This window comes from Panthera onca, chromosome A2 (assembly GCF_046562875.1).
Source record: "Panthera onca isolate mPanOnc1 chromosome A2, mPanOnc1 haplotype 2, whole genome shotgun sequence".
NCBI classification, from domain to species: Eukaryota; Metazoa; Chordata; class Mammalia; order Carnivora; family Felidae; genus Panthera; species Panthera onca.
In genome coordinates, this window is record NC_138340.1 from 146,013,177 (window position 1) to 146,028,192 (window position 15,016).

A 15,016-nucleotide genomic window follows, 5' to 3' on the forward strand; every position below is an offset into this window, starting at 1 on the left:
AAAGCAGGGAAGCATAAAGAGAGTTTGGGAGTATCAGGGAGGCTAACTTTCCTGATTCTCAAGTCCGTCTCCTCAGAAGATCACATTTCCCTCCAAATAATCCGAATATAACAGAAATTCAAAGTAGCAACACATTAAATATACATTACAAGAATTGAAAGAAAGAAGGACCAACATGCTAAAATGATAAGGAATGTCACAGTGGCACCCGTTCTTAGTGGTTTAAGGGTAGAAAATAGGTGAAATATTTACTGCAGCCCATGTATCTCACATTTAAGTTTCCCTCTACAGAATGCAATTAATGAGCACATTTAAGGCTAACTACATCATTTTGACAATTCTTAGGCAATATGAAATATAAAACCCAAACGTTATTCAAGTATAATAAGCCTTAATTAAGCCCTAATTAAATATATGTTCATAAAACAAAAAAAAAGTGATACTTAAAATTTTTTTCCCCTTGTTACTTTTATTTACAAAATCTCAAAGTAGTGAAATTTTTTTCCTCTTCAAATTACTAGTTACCTTTAATCCTTTCGAACAAGTATTCCTGATTGGGTGTAAGGTCTAGATACTGCACAATCGTGTTCAAAGTCGGGATGAGAGGAGCTTTGACCAGAGCAGCTTGCTTCAAGCTAGTAATGCTAGCCTCTGTTAAAAACAAAACACATAGGACACAGATTATTCTTCATGTGGCGTTCTTCAATAGGCGTTGAAGGAATAAGTGAAAGTAAGAATAGAATAGTTTATTTTCACCATGAGCATTATCTCCTTTACCTACAATTTATTTTATTTCTGGCATGGTGGCCAGATTTATAAACACACACACCACATGCACACACATGCCAAAAGCAGCAGCCAGATCCATTCTGGTAAATCTATAAACAACTAATACAAAATTTTTTTGTGGGGTATGTATAAAAAGATACACGATAGCTTTCAAAATCAGGTTGAGCTGGGGTGCTTGGGTGACTCAGTCGGTTAAGTGACCAACTCTGATTTCGGCTCAGGTCACGATCTTTCAGTTGGTACGTTTGAGCCGCCAGTGGGGCTCTGCGTGTAGGGCTCATCGCTGACAGCTTAGCCTGCTTGGGATTCTCTCTCTGCCCCACCCCTACTCAGCTTGTGAGAGCTCTCTCAAAATAAATAAACTTAAAAAAAAAAAAAACGTTGAGGGGCGCCTGGGTGGCTCAGTCGGTTAAGCGGCCGACTTCAGCTCAGGTCACGATCTCGCGGTCCGTGAGTTCGAGCCCCGCGTCGGGCTCTGGGCTGACAGCTCAGAGCCTGGAGCCTGTTTCAGATTCTGTGTCTCCCTCTCTCTCTGACCTTCCCCCATTCATGCTCTGTCTCTCTCTCTCAAAAATGAATAAACGTTAAAAAAAAAATTAAAAAAAAAAAAAAAAACGTTGAGGGGTTCTGGGTGGCTCAGTTGGTTATGTGTCTAACTCGATTTTGGCTCAGGTCACGATCTCACAGTTCGTGGGTTCGAGCCCCACGTCGGGCTCTGCACCGACAGTGCCTGCTTGGGATTCTCTCCCTCTCTCTCCCTCCTCTGCTCTCTGTTCCTCTCCTGCTTGTGCTTGCTCGCTCGCTCGCTCTCAAAATAAATAAATAAACTTAAAAAAAAAAATCACATTGAGTTAAAAGTTGCCCCTTGGGGCACCTGGGTGGCTCAGTCAGCTAACTGTCCAACTCTTGATTTTGGCTCAGGTCATGATCTCACGGCCGTGAGACAGAGTCTAGTGTTGGACTTCCTGCTGAGCATGGAGCCTAAGATTCTCATTCTTGGGGCGCCTGGGTGGCTCAGTCGGTTGAGCGTCCGACTTCAGCTCAGGTCATGATCTCACAGTCCGTGGGTTCAAGCCCCACGTCAGGCTCTGTACTGACAGCTTGGAGCCTGGAGCCTGCTTCGGATTCTGTGTCTCTCTCTCTGCCCCTCCCCCGCTCATGCTCACTCGCTCTCTCTCTCTCTCTCTCTGCCAAAAATTAAAAAAAACTTAAAAAAAAAAAAAGATTCTCATTCCCTCTCTTTCCCTCTGCCCCTCCCTCTCTCAAGTGCTCGCTCTCAAAAAAAAAAAAAAAAAAAAAAAAAAGTTGCCTCTTAAGCCACTGACAAGCAGAAACTTTTTATGACAGTGATTTCTCTTATCCTATCAGGAAACACAACTATACAAAGAAATTAATAAGCAAAAATTTTCAGAACGTCCAACCTTACTAGTAATATCCAGTGTTGGGGAAAAAGGCGTTCTTCTGTGTGACATGGTTGCTAGAGTATAAACTGGCATAAGCTTTTCAAAGGGTTAGGTACATCATCAAAGCTTTGATGTATTTATTCCTACTGAACTAACCACTTCTTTTTTTTTTTTAATGTTTATTTATTTTTGAGAGAGAGAGAATGTGCATGTGCCCACTGGTGAGGGAGGGGCAGAGAGACAGGGAGAGAATCTGAAGCAGGCTCCACGCTGACAGCAGAGAGCCCGATGCGGGGCTCTAACTCACAAGTCCTGAGATCATGACCTGAGCCAAGACCAGACGCTTAAACAAGTGAGCCACCCAGGTGCCCCAACTCCACTTCTAAGAAATTATCCCCAAGAAATCATTACAAATGTACACAAAGATTTAGGCAAAATGGTATTTACTCACAGCATTATTAATAACAACAAAGGGAGAAAGCCCTACATTTTAGATAATCAAGATCAGTTAAATACAATTTATTACACATACAAAAAAAAAATACAATTTAGCCACAAAACCAGTACTGGAGAATATTTAACAAATAGAAAAATTGGGGGAAAAAGCAGTCAACAAAATTGTATGACCCTTTTTTTTTTTTAATTTACATCCAAATTAGTTAGCATATAGTGCAACAATGATTTCAGGAGATTCCTTAGTTCCCCTTACCCATTTAGCCCATCCCCCCTCCCACAACCCCTCCAGTAACCCTGTTTGTTCTCCATATTTATGAGTCTCTTATGCTTTGTCCCTCATCCCTGTTCTTATATTTTTTTTGTTTGCCTTCCATTATGTTCATCTGTTTTGTCTCTTAAAGTCCTCATGAGCGAAGTCATATGATATTTGTCTTTCTCTGACTAATTTCACTTAGCATAATACCCTCCAGTTCCATCCACGTAGTTGCAAATGGCAAGATTTCATTCTTCTTGATTGCTGAGTAAAACTCCATTGTGTATATATACCACATCTTCTTTATCCATTCATGTATGACCCTAATTTAAAGTGGCTCAGTTGGTTGAGCGTGTGACTTCAGCTCAGGTCATGATATTGCGGTTTATGAGTTCAAGCCCCACACTGGGCCCTCTGCTGTCAGCACAGAGCTGATTCAGATCCTCTGTCCCCCTTCCTCTGCCCCTCCCCCACTTGCACACACAAGCGCTCTCTCTCAAAAATAAACATTAAAAAAAAATGTACAGCTAGGAATTTACCCAAGGGATACGGGAGTACTGATGCATAGGGGCACTTGTACCCCAATGTTTATAGCAGCACTCTCAACAATAGCCAAATTATGGAAAGAGCCTAAATGTCCATCAACTGATGAATGGATAAAGAAATTGTGGTTTATATACACAATGGAGTACTGCATGGCCATGAGAAAGAACGAAATATGGCCCTTTGTAGCAACATGGATGGAACTGGAGAGTGTGATGCTAAGTGAAATAAGCCATACAGAGAAAGACAGATACCATATGGTTTCACTCTTATGTGGATCCTGAGAAACTTAACAGAAACCCATGGAGGAGGGGAAGGAAAAAAAAAAAGAAAAGAGGTTAGAGTGGGAGAGAGCCAAAGCATAAGAGACTCTTAAAAACTGAGAACAAACTGAGGGTTGATGGGGGGTGGGAGGGAGAGGAGGGTGGGTGATGGGTATTGAGGAGGGCACCTTTTGGGATGAGCACTGGGTGTTGTATGGAAACCAATTTGACAATAAATTTCATATATTGAAAAAAGAAATGTACATGTGTGATATACGTCCTCGGCTCCTAAATATACAGTTTTTAAATTTTAATGTTATATTATGGTATAACTTACAATTGATATACATATATGTAGTTAGTATCATAATCAAAAATAATAATTGTGACTTAAAATTGATAGTTGTTATCTCTGGAAGCAGAATTATGGGTAATATTCTTGTGTATTTCTGTCTCTACTTTCCAGCCTTTCTACAATGAACATCATATACACTGCATTTTGTAGTCACAAAGCAATGTTGTCCTTTTTTATCTTAAAGTTTTTATTTATTTATTTTTGAGAGAGAGTATGAACGGGTGGATGGGCAGGGATAGAGGGAGACACAGAATCTGAAGCAGGCTCTAGGCTCCAAGCTGCCAGCACAGAGTCTGATGTGGGGCTTGAACCCACGAACCGTGAGATCAAGACCTGAGTCGAAGTCAGACGCTTAACCGACTGAACCACCCAGGCGCCGCCCCAGCAATGTTGTTCTTTTTAAAAAGCACATCACACTGGTAAAATGTTGTAGAAAATAACATTTTTATAGCTTTTAAAGAAAGCTCAAAGAGAACAAGCACAGGTTCAAATAACATTACCAAGATCTAGAAAGTAACTATTCTGGGCTTTGCAGTCTAACAGCTCTGGCCTCAAAACACTGTTCTGTGTTGACACTGGGCAAGATACTTAATTTGTGTCTTAGCAGCCTCATCCATAAAATGGGACACTGACAGCTAGCTTTCAAGGTTGATGTGAGGGTTATACAAATTACATGAAACATTTAGATACTCAATAGACACCTTTGGGATATACAATTCTATTCTTAGTCTCCAGAGAATAAAGGCTGATCAAAAGACACCCAAAGTAAAAAAATAAACAAATAAAAGACATGCAAACTAAGTAGAAAGTACTAATGTGCAATCCAAAGCACTTAAATATTTCAAGGAAAAATTTATTCTCTACAAAGAGGTGGTTGAGGGGCGCCTGGGTGACTCAGTCGGTTAAGCATTCGACCTTGGCTCAAGTCATAATCTCACAGATCGTGGGTTTGAGCCCTGTGTCAGGCTCTGTGCTGACTGCTCAGAGTGTGGAGCCTGCTTCAGATTCTGTCTCCGTTTCTCTCTGCCCCATCCCTGCTCATGCTCTGTCTCTCTCTCTCTCAAATATACAACAATACAAACATTAAAAAAAATTTTTTAATAAAAAAAATAAGAAAGAGGCGCTTGACTAAGATATTCCTTTTTATTTTGAAACCTAATTACTTAACCCTAAATAAGTTATGGTAAATATATTTTTGGCAAATTATATGGAACCTTAATAGTTTCATTTTTTGCAGGTAAAAGAGTTGAAAATAGGTGATTTTCAATTAGCACTGTTACACATTCTTTATGCTTTGTACAACTTTGGAATTAATATCTGACAAGGGACTTGTATCTAGAACATAAAAAACACCTCAATGATAAAAAGACAAATAACCCAGGGACACCTGGGTGGCTCAGTCAGTTTAGCGTCCTTCTCTTGATTTTGGCTCAGGTGATGATCTCATGGTTCATGAGTTCGAGCCCCATGTTGGGCTCTGTGCTGACAGTGTGGGACCTGCTTGGGATTCTCTCTCTCCCTCTTTCTCTATCCCTCCCCTGCTCGTTCTCTCTCTCTCTCTCTCTCTCTCTCTCTCTCTCATAATAAACAAACTTAAAAAGGAAGACAAATAATTGAATTTAAAAATGGTAAAGGATCGGAAAAGGTATTTTCTCCTATGAAAATGTATGAATGGCCAACGAGCACAAGAAAAGATGCTCAACATCAGTAGACATCAGGAAAATGCAAATCAAAACCACAATGAGGAACCATTTCACACCCATTAGGATAACTATAATAAAAAGGATAGACAAGTGTTGGTGAAGATGTGAGGAACTGAAATCCTCATACGCTGCTGGTGGGAATGTAAAACAGCACAGCTACTTTAGAAAACAGCCTGGCTGTTCCTCAAAAGAATAAACATGGAGTTACCACATGGCTCAGTCATTCTAGCCTAGAGAAATTAAAACCTATGTCCACACAAACACCTGCATGCAACTCTTTACAGCAGCACTATTCATGATAGCCCAAAAGTGAAAACTCAAATGTCAACCAACTGATAAATGGGTAAACAAAATGTTGTAGATCAATATAACAGGATATTGTCTGGCAATAAAATGAAACGAAGCAATGATAAATGTCACAACACGCATGGATGAACCTTGAAAACATATTAAGTGAAAGAGCCAGTCATAAATGACAACATGCTATATGATTCCATTCATATGAAATATCTAGAACACACTTATCTATAGAGATAGAAATTAGATTCGTGGGGGGCGCCTAAGTAGCTACGTAGGTGGCTCAGTTGGTTAAGCATCCGACTTTGGCTCAGGTCATGATCTCGCAGTTTGTGGGTTTGAGCCCCACATCAGGCTCTGTGCTGACAGCTCAGAGCCTGGAGCCTGCTTCAGATTCTGTGTCTCCCTCTCTCTCTATCCCTCCCACACTCACACTCTCTCTCTCTCAAAAATAAATAAACATTAAAAAAAAATTTAAGAAAGTAGATTGGTAGTTGCCTTGGGCTGGGGAATGCATTACTGGGAAAACAGGGTGACTGCTAAAGGTTATGTGGGGTTTCCTTTTTGGGTGATGAGATATTCTAAACTTGATTCTGTTTGCACAACTCAAATCTCTGAATTGTAGACTTTAAAGGGGTGAACTGCACGGCAAGTAAATTCTAACATATATCATAAACATTTAGTTTTGTCCTCACCTCAAGATAACAAAGGAAGTTGTTAAACAGCCCAATAAAAAAAGAAAATTTCTACTTGGCAGATTCACTGAAGGAAAATCAAATGTTGCTCTCTATTTTCACATACCTCCTATCTGAAGCTCGGGACAGCCCATTCGTCTCATCTGTGTGCTGACAGACTCAATCTCTTGTACCAGTGGCACTAATATTGTCTCATTGATCCACTAGGGAAGAAACAAGGCAAAGATTTCACACACATAATCCTAAAGTATTTCTCAAATAATGATATTCATGAAACACTAAGAATATTTTTACTGTCTTGTACTTGAATATTCTGTTAAACAGAATATAGTGAAAGACAATGAAGTAGCAGCTACCTGAAGTCTAGACAGTGAAGTAAGCAAGCCAGCAGAGTGTAAAAAGTTATACTCTTAAAGCACATATGCCTGCTTTTTGCTGACGAAAATATAAAAATTTTAGTTAAGTTTTTCTCAAAATTTCCTGTGGTTATTATACTTAGCTAAAAGGATAATCTCCGATTTACATTTCTACAGCAATTATCATACATTTATCCATGTCGTGTTTATATTGGTTTGTAATTAATAAGATAGTTTTTCAAACTAACATAATTAACTCAGCAGGCTTACTCAATTTGCTAACTACGTGGAAAACAGATCTATTTGATACTGGTTTATGCATATTAAAATATTCCTTTAGGATTAGAACTTCAAATGCCACTTTGGATGGCTAACATCAATCCAATTCTGGATGTGAAAAGACTGTCCAAGGAAACACCCCATTTGAGTTGTTCGTGTGTTATGTGTTTCGCGTAGGTGTTCGTGGCAACTTTAACTGCTACTTTAGTTCTGTTTCCATGCTTCTGTTTAACTATAAAATGGAAGGGTGAAAAAGTTTCCGATGAAATACAAGTCTACAATTCCTTATACAAATTTGTGAATTAAGTAATCTATAAAAACAAAACTTTTCAGTAATCCATTTAGCAAGCGAATCAGATATACCGCAAGGCCTGAACTAAATTCCAATGAGGCTATTTACACACTTAGTGTGACTATTCACATGTTTTGCTACAAATATTGATGTCTTTGATCACCGAGTGCTAACCAGACTCTGCTAGTAAGTAGTATTACACAATATTATATGCTATATGCACACTGCTTTTTAAAAAATATCCAAAAAACTTGAAACTTTCAAGACTGTAATTAGAAATAAAAGAGAGTACAGTACTAGGACATCATTTTACTCATTCATTCTTCCAACATTTACTCAATGCATTCTACTCGTGAGCCACCCTTGGGCTGCAACAAAATTACCCAAGGGGTTCAGGGCTATATTCCCTATGTTGTACCTTTCATCCTCGTGAGGGAATTTTTATGTTTAGAAAGCCATCCAGTGCTTCTGGTTCAAGAAAACAGGCTGCTATTTTCACTACTCCCTCCTGATACCTAATTAAAATTATAGTAAAAGAATAAAAAAGTAGACAAGTGATTTCAACGTATTTCTCGAAGATGTAGAGTGAGTAGATGAGTGTTGAAGGGTGAAATAGTGGAAGAAGTGGCAGCCTCCGTGGAATCCAAGCGGAACTACCTGCAGTGGAGGGGGGCCAGCGTGTCCAACAGAACTTGGGACATACAGAGACTACAGAGGGGCAGAAAGAGGCAGGGCTGAAACAAGGGAACTCACTTATTCTGTATGAATTGGCCAGAGAGAAGAGGGTTCTTCTCTAAAACAACTGAAGAAACTGAAATATTCTGAAGGAGCTTATAATATATATTACCTTCTCTCTCTAACTTAAAAGTTCCCTGAGGGCAAGGACCTCATTTTTGTTTCCCTCATATTTCCAGACATATAAAAGGTTCTGCCAGAAAAGCTCTTTGAAAAATAAAATTGAAAAAAAATTTTTGAAAAAAAATAAATAAAACTGCGCTGTTGGGAAGATCTTAATAACTAGATATGTTATTTCTTTATCCACTCCAAAGAAACTGATTTACTAAATATGGAGAGAAAAACAATCTGATGAAAACAGACACCATAAGGTAAATGTCATGTTTATCCTTACATGTGTGCCATCCATGTTGCATTTTTCATAATAATTAATTCTGATACTCTAATTAGTAATTAACACCTCTAAATAATATTCTAATAACACACTTCGCATAGTAAGAGGCAACAGTATTGTCTGAAGAGTAATGTCAGAACTTACATTTCTGAACTTAGCTGTCCACGAATCCATATGATCGAGAAGTTGTCTATTCATAGTCACTCTTGCCCAAACCTATTAAAAATATGTTTCAAATGAACAATCAGTGAGGAAAAATCTTGTCAGAAATTGGTCACTTTCCTCAACTCTCAAAAATATGTGGAAAAAAAATCTGAAAAACAACTTCATCAACACTGATATTCATCTAATTAATATGCAAGAATTTTCTTACTACCCACTTGGTTGCTATTCATGCACAGATAGATCTTTAAAATTCCTTACGTTGGTATGTTTAAAAAACATTCCTGCTTTATGAACAAAACAAAAATCTTATTTTTGGTATTAAACTGATAAAGTTCAAATGTTCTAATCCAAATGTATTTTAAAAGCAGGAGTCTTGTATATACAAAGTACAAATAGATACTTGAGATACCTTTTTATAAATGAATGCAGAAAAATGTTTTAGGCAGGATACTAATGTCAACTGTATGCAACGAAGAATAAAACGTACAATACAATTGTTTTAGATACACGAAGTTACATAGGAGTCTCTCCAGTGTTTAATGTGTGCCAGATTTATGTTTCTGGCCAGTGAAAGTGAAGACTACAGACAAAAAATGTTCCAGAGGTAGAAGAGACTTTCTAACAATCTGCCATCAGAAATATTAAGTCATTTTTATTTTCCATTTACCTCCTCTGCAGCTTGTTTAGAACTGAGATCAGCCTCATCTTTGTTAGCACATGGGGCCTGAGACCTACAGGCAAGCTGATATTGAAACTTCTTCAAAGTCTGTGCATAATCTCCCATGGAACGATTGTAGTTCCAGAAGGTAGGACTGGTGGAAGGCGAGGTAGAATCTGGACTCCCTACAATAATGAATTTAAAGAGCATCAGTGTGTGCTGTAGTAACTGTGACACTTAGAGTTAGCACACGAACACTGGGTATCTGGGCACCTAGGCGATGGCAATCAAGGAAGACAAAGCCCCAAGGGACTCTTCTCTCCCCTCCTCCCTGACATTACCTCTTCTTTAGAGAACACAGACTGCCTGTGCTAAAAATTAAAAAGAACATTTTCTGAGCAATATCAATCAAGTGGTTGAAAGTATCTGTTTATTTTTGTTGTAAAATTAAGCTTGTTTCATTCTCTAAGACTTTCAAATGACTCAGCAAGAAACAAACAAAAGACAAATTTCCTCAGGAAATAAATAGGCTAAGGAAGTTCCCTGCCTGAATTTTTAGTAGCTCTTTCTGAATGGTACGACTACAGCTTCCTATTAATAAACTACTCTGTGGGCCAGCAGCTCCACTCACTCTTCCCTGTACTACACTGCATTCTCTTTATAGCCTGTAATAATTCCTGCGTTGCATTCAAAGAGACTGCCGATTACACTTTTAAATTTATAAATTTACTTTTAGGAAATGTTAATAGTTAATAAGGGGACTTAATCCTCTAGAGGATTCTACCAGAGCAGTTATCACACTTTAAGGCTACAGTCTGTCTTTTTACCCAAACAGAATTTGAGTTCCTTGAGGGCAGGAAATATTATTTTTCCCCAGCATCCCTGTGAGCTGATGCTGTGGCTGCTCTGGAGAATTCAGTAGGCTTTGGGAAACCTATCAGCTTGGATTTCACTGCCCAAGTGGGAAATGGTAATGAGGCAAAGGAGAGGTAGGGTTGGACTCAGACCCTTTTCTCCTACCTCTATCCCCTGTAGCCAGCACAGGGCCAAGAACCTCAAATGGCCACATTCTTGTAGATAAGAAAAAAATCTGTCCACTGGCACCAGGAGATAATAAGGAAACTCATCTAAGTTGTATGGGGATTTAAAAATTATCCATCTACATATGGGTTTAGAACACCCATTTATACTACCTGTGAAATCCAGGAACCTCCTAGCCCAGAAATTACCTAAGTTAGTTCAAGGTCATAATACTCCTTAGGTACTTGGCAGAGGCAAATACAAAACTGCTAGGAGACAAGGCTTGTATCCAGCCTGCCCAGGATAGAAAAGCACAGATAGAACTGTACTGCAGATAAACTTACCAAAAGCAAACAAGAAATACATAAATCACAAGAGGAAACAGGGTTCCAAGCAAAGGAATCAACAAGACAAAAATGTGAGTATTTAATCTTCGAGAACTTTAGATAACTGAACTATAGGACAGAGACTTTTAGAAAGTCATGTTTAAAGTGACTGAGATAGGAAAAAATTGAAAACATAAGAACAAAACAAGATACACTAAAATAAATCATGCATATATGAAAGAGAACCAAGTAAAACCTTGAAAACTGGGGGAAAAAAAAAGAACCCACCCACAACAAATGAAAAAACTCAGTGAGTTAAACAGCAGGTTAGATACTGCTAATGGAAGAACCAACCAGCAGCACAAACTGTGGGGTGAGGGGGACAACAGAAGAATGCCAAACTACTAAATGCAGAAGAAATGAAAGTATTAGAAAGTCTCCATTTTGCAACCACCACTGCGTTAACTCATTCAGATGCTAAAACCACCGGGTAAAAGGCTGTTGGGGAACAGGACTCACAAGTCTCAAAGTATCGCACTATAGATTATTTATTAATTACAAAAGGGAAAGGCCAAGGTTGCCATCATCTTGACCAACTGATCCTATTTAATCTCACCAATAAAGGGACAAAATGGTATCATGAGTCTCCTGATGTGATATGCTGAAAGGAGCACACTGCCACCTAAGTTGTAGTCTTGCCAAAAAATCGTATTTAAACTGATTCTTATCTAATCCAATAATGAAAAATGATCACACAAATCCAAATTTGCAAAACAACTAGGCTGACTTCTTCAAATGTAAATGTCATAAAAAAACAAAACAAAGAAGCACAAATGTTCTAGATTAAAAAGGACAACAGAAGCATGGCAGCTAAATATGGAAAAATGATCCTTGATCAGATCCTGCACCAGTAAAAGAAAAAAAGCTACAAAGGCCATTATTGGGTCAATTGGAAGAAATATGAATATGAATAACACTAGTATCTCAAGTATGGTAATTACGCTATAGTCAGAAAGGAAAATGTTCACATTCTTGGGAGATGCATTCGAAATAGTTAAGGATGAAGTGACCAGGCAGCAAAAAAAGTGTGTGAGAAAGAGTAAATGTGAGTGTCTGGTTTCTTACTATTGGAGAAAGGAGTTACAAATATGAAAAGGGAGGAGGCTAGAATAAACCCTGCATAGTTGGACTGCAATTGGAGGTATCAGTATGTACTCAGGGTTTTTACTATATAGATGGATGGATATGGAAACCCATATAGGTGTATTTGTGTGTGTATATATACATATATATTCCTGGCTGTCTGTTGAGAGGACCTAGAGTAATGATACCCCATCAACAATGACACATCCAGTGCCCAGACATTAATTTCTCAACATCATTCTCCACTAAAAGCAATCATGGTCCCCTTGGAGAAATGGACTGACTCCAGAGCTAGTTAACCAGGAAAGTACAAGAGAAGCCTGGACTATCTTGTGGTGCTAGACAGTAAAACAAAACAACAAACAAAAACCAGAAACCAGAGGATCCCACTACCCAAACCTGAAACAATCTAACCACTAAAATAAATGACATAATTGGGGAGAAGAAAAAGTTCTTACCTTGCAATAGAATGCCAACAAATGAACGTAAAAGGTGGTTGCACAACAATGTGAATACCACTGAATTATACTCTTAAGAATGGTTCAAATGGTAAACCTTATGCATATTTTAAACAAAATATTTAAATTTAAGCAAATTTTAAACAAAACCTTATGCATGTTTTAAACAAGACATGTTTAAAAATGTAAAAGGGGATAATATAGAAGGAATGATGGAATGAGATAGCCACTACAACACAGTAATAATTTTGAAAAGAAACTTAAAAGGATGTTAAAGCCAGTAAGTCAAATTTGACGAGGAAGAAGATACTTATATAGTCTCAAAGTAGCTCCTCACAAAAATACTTACTATTTAATTTATATAAATACTGAATTACCTAAAACCTACAGGCACAGAGAGTTCAAAGTATAAGGATGGACACAGATACACCAGGCAAATACTAACAAAAGAAAATCAGTACAGCTGTGTTAATATCAGAGAAAACAGATTTCAAGGCAAAAAGCTTAAGATAAAGATAAAAGAAATAACTGACCAGAATGATATTAACAATCACGAATTTATATGCACTTAACATAATTTCATATACATTTAGCAAATTTAACAGAATTACGAGGACACATTTAATGTAAAACAATCAGTGGGAGCTTTTAACCGACTTTCTTACTAATAGGCAAGTGGATGAAGATTAAGAAGATAAAGAATTTAAGAACACGTTCAGGAAGTTTGGTTCAATGAGCAAATATGGAGCCAAGTATGTAGAGACTACGCCATCCTTTTCAACATACCAAAAACCATTTATAAAAAGTGATCACACAACAGGCCTAAATGCAAGTCTTAAAAAATACCAAAGAATTAACAGGGTAGAGGTCACAATCTCTAGTGTAGCACAATTAACTTAGGAGGAAAAATAAAAGATAATCAAGCCTTCATTTCAATGTTTGGAAATTAAAAGCAACACCAATCACTAATATTACTTTTAAACAATAATAATACTTTTAAGTAAGTCCTATGGATCAAAGAGGAAATAAAAATGGAAGCCAGAAAATATCTCAATAAGACAAAGATAGGGAGAGGGAATGACATAGGTTGTTCTTTGCATTATACTCTATGTAATTTTCAGAAAACTTGAAATAGTTCAAAATTTCACAAGAAGAAAAAAAGCATGCATCGACAAATAACAAGATAATATTGATTTGTTTCTTTGACATTTCTGGCACTTTCAGGCAAAATTAAATTAAAAATCAATGGAGAGATTTCAAGTGACACAAAGAGCCATGGTCCAATAACGGACTTCCTCATTGTGGCCATGCTTTAGCACCTAATGTGCTTTCTGTGAAAGTTCCTGAGGGGGAAAAATCATTACGTGGCTCAATAACCTAATTTGGTTTCAAATAATTGACTTTGTTATAATCAAATCCACCCCAAATGGATTAAGATTTGCTAACACTGTTTCTCAAAGTAAACTAAAGAGAAGTTCGAAAATGTTCTGAAAAACAGCAGCACTTCTGGAGTAAATATGTTCTCCCTCCTTTATCCCTCCCTGTCACGCCAATCTTCCCAAGGACCAAAAAGAGACAACTATCACTTCAATAAGCTTTGCTCTGCACCGCTTCAAAAACATTTTATAGCCTCAATTTTTGAATAGAAAGTATAACTTATATATAGAAAAAGCTTTCAATCTTAATGTAGATAAAAGGTTCAAGAATTCTCAGTTCAACTGCATTTTACTTCTTAAATTTGGTGCACTTAAAATTCTAACTCTATAAAATATAAGAACAAAATGTACTTCTCTCTTAAGCTACACATATTAGTAAAAAAGAAGTATTTATGTACAGTTATCAAAATAATGAAAACAATAGGGTAAGGATAACATAAAAGCAACACCAAAAATGAGAGTTGGATCTGAATAAAAATATACATACCCAGCTTAACTCTATGCTGTTTCTCTTCTTCACTTCTAAGAAAAGTATCCAAAGTTCGTAGGTCTGTCATGTAGTCTTCTTTGTCAGTAGGCGAGTTATAGACGGTGGGTGAAGAACGGTAGCGAGATCTCAACCCACTGCCCTCCACTGGTCCGACAGTTGTAGGGTATGGAGAAGAAGGAGAAGGACTATAGCTTGCCAACTACACAAAATAAAAGAACTTTTTCTTATTGAAATTTACTTTTGTGTTGGTTTTTGACTTTCAGAAGGTAACGCACCCATTTGAACGGCCAAAATCCAGAACAGTGACAACACCAGAAGTCGCTAAGGATGTGGAGCAACAGGAACTCTCATTCACTGCTGGTGGGAATGCAAGATGGTACAGCCACCTTGGAAGACAGTTTGGAGGTTTCTTGCAAAACTAAACTACACTTATCATCTGATTAGCAATCGTGCTCCTTGGGACTTAGCCAAAGGAGTTGAAAACTTAGGTCTGTACAAAAACCTGCC

The 15,016-nt window shown here is 37.7% G+C and overlaps 1 protein-coding gene across 5 annotated transcripts in view; it reads right to left on the minus strand.

Annotated features, from left to right (window-relative positions):
- Nucleotides 1–15,016, minus strand: part of TMEM209 (transmembrane protein 209) — a 37,604-nt gene that overhangs the window by 14,052 nt on the left and 8,536 nt on the right. For all 5 annotated transcript variants that reach the window (XR_013552721.2, XM_078439427.2, XM_078439421.2 and 2 more), the window contains exons 6-10: nt 14,507–14,708; nt 9,646–9,821; nt 8,958–9,029; nt 6,864–6,960; nt 526–651 (exon numbers count right to left, since the gene is read on the minus strand). Coding sequence is in view for 4 of the 5 variants with exons in the window: in XM_078439427.2 (XP_078295553.1) it covers nt 526–651; nt 6,864–6,960; nt 8,958–9,029; nt 9,646–9,821; nt 14,507–14,708 (673 nt within the window). In the remaining variant the exon portion in view is untranslated. The remainder of the gene's footprint in view (nt 1–525; nt 652–6,863; nt 6,961–8,957; nt 9,030–9,645; nt 9,822–14,506; nt 14,709–15,016) is intronic.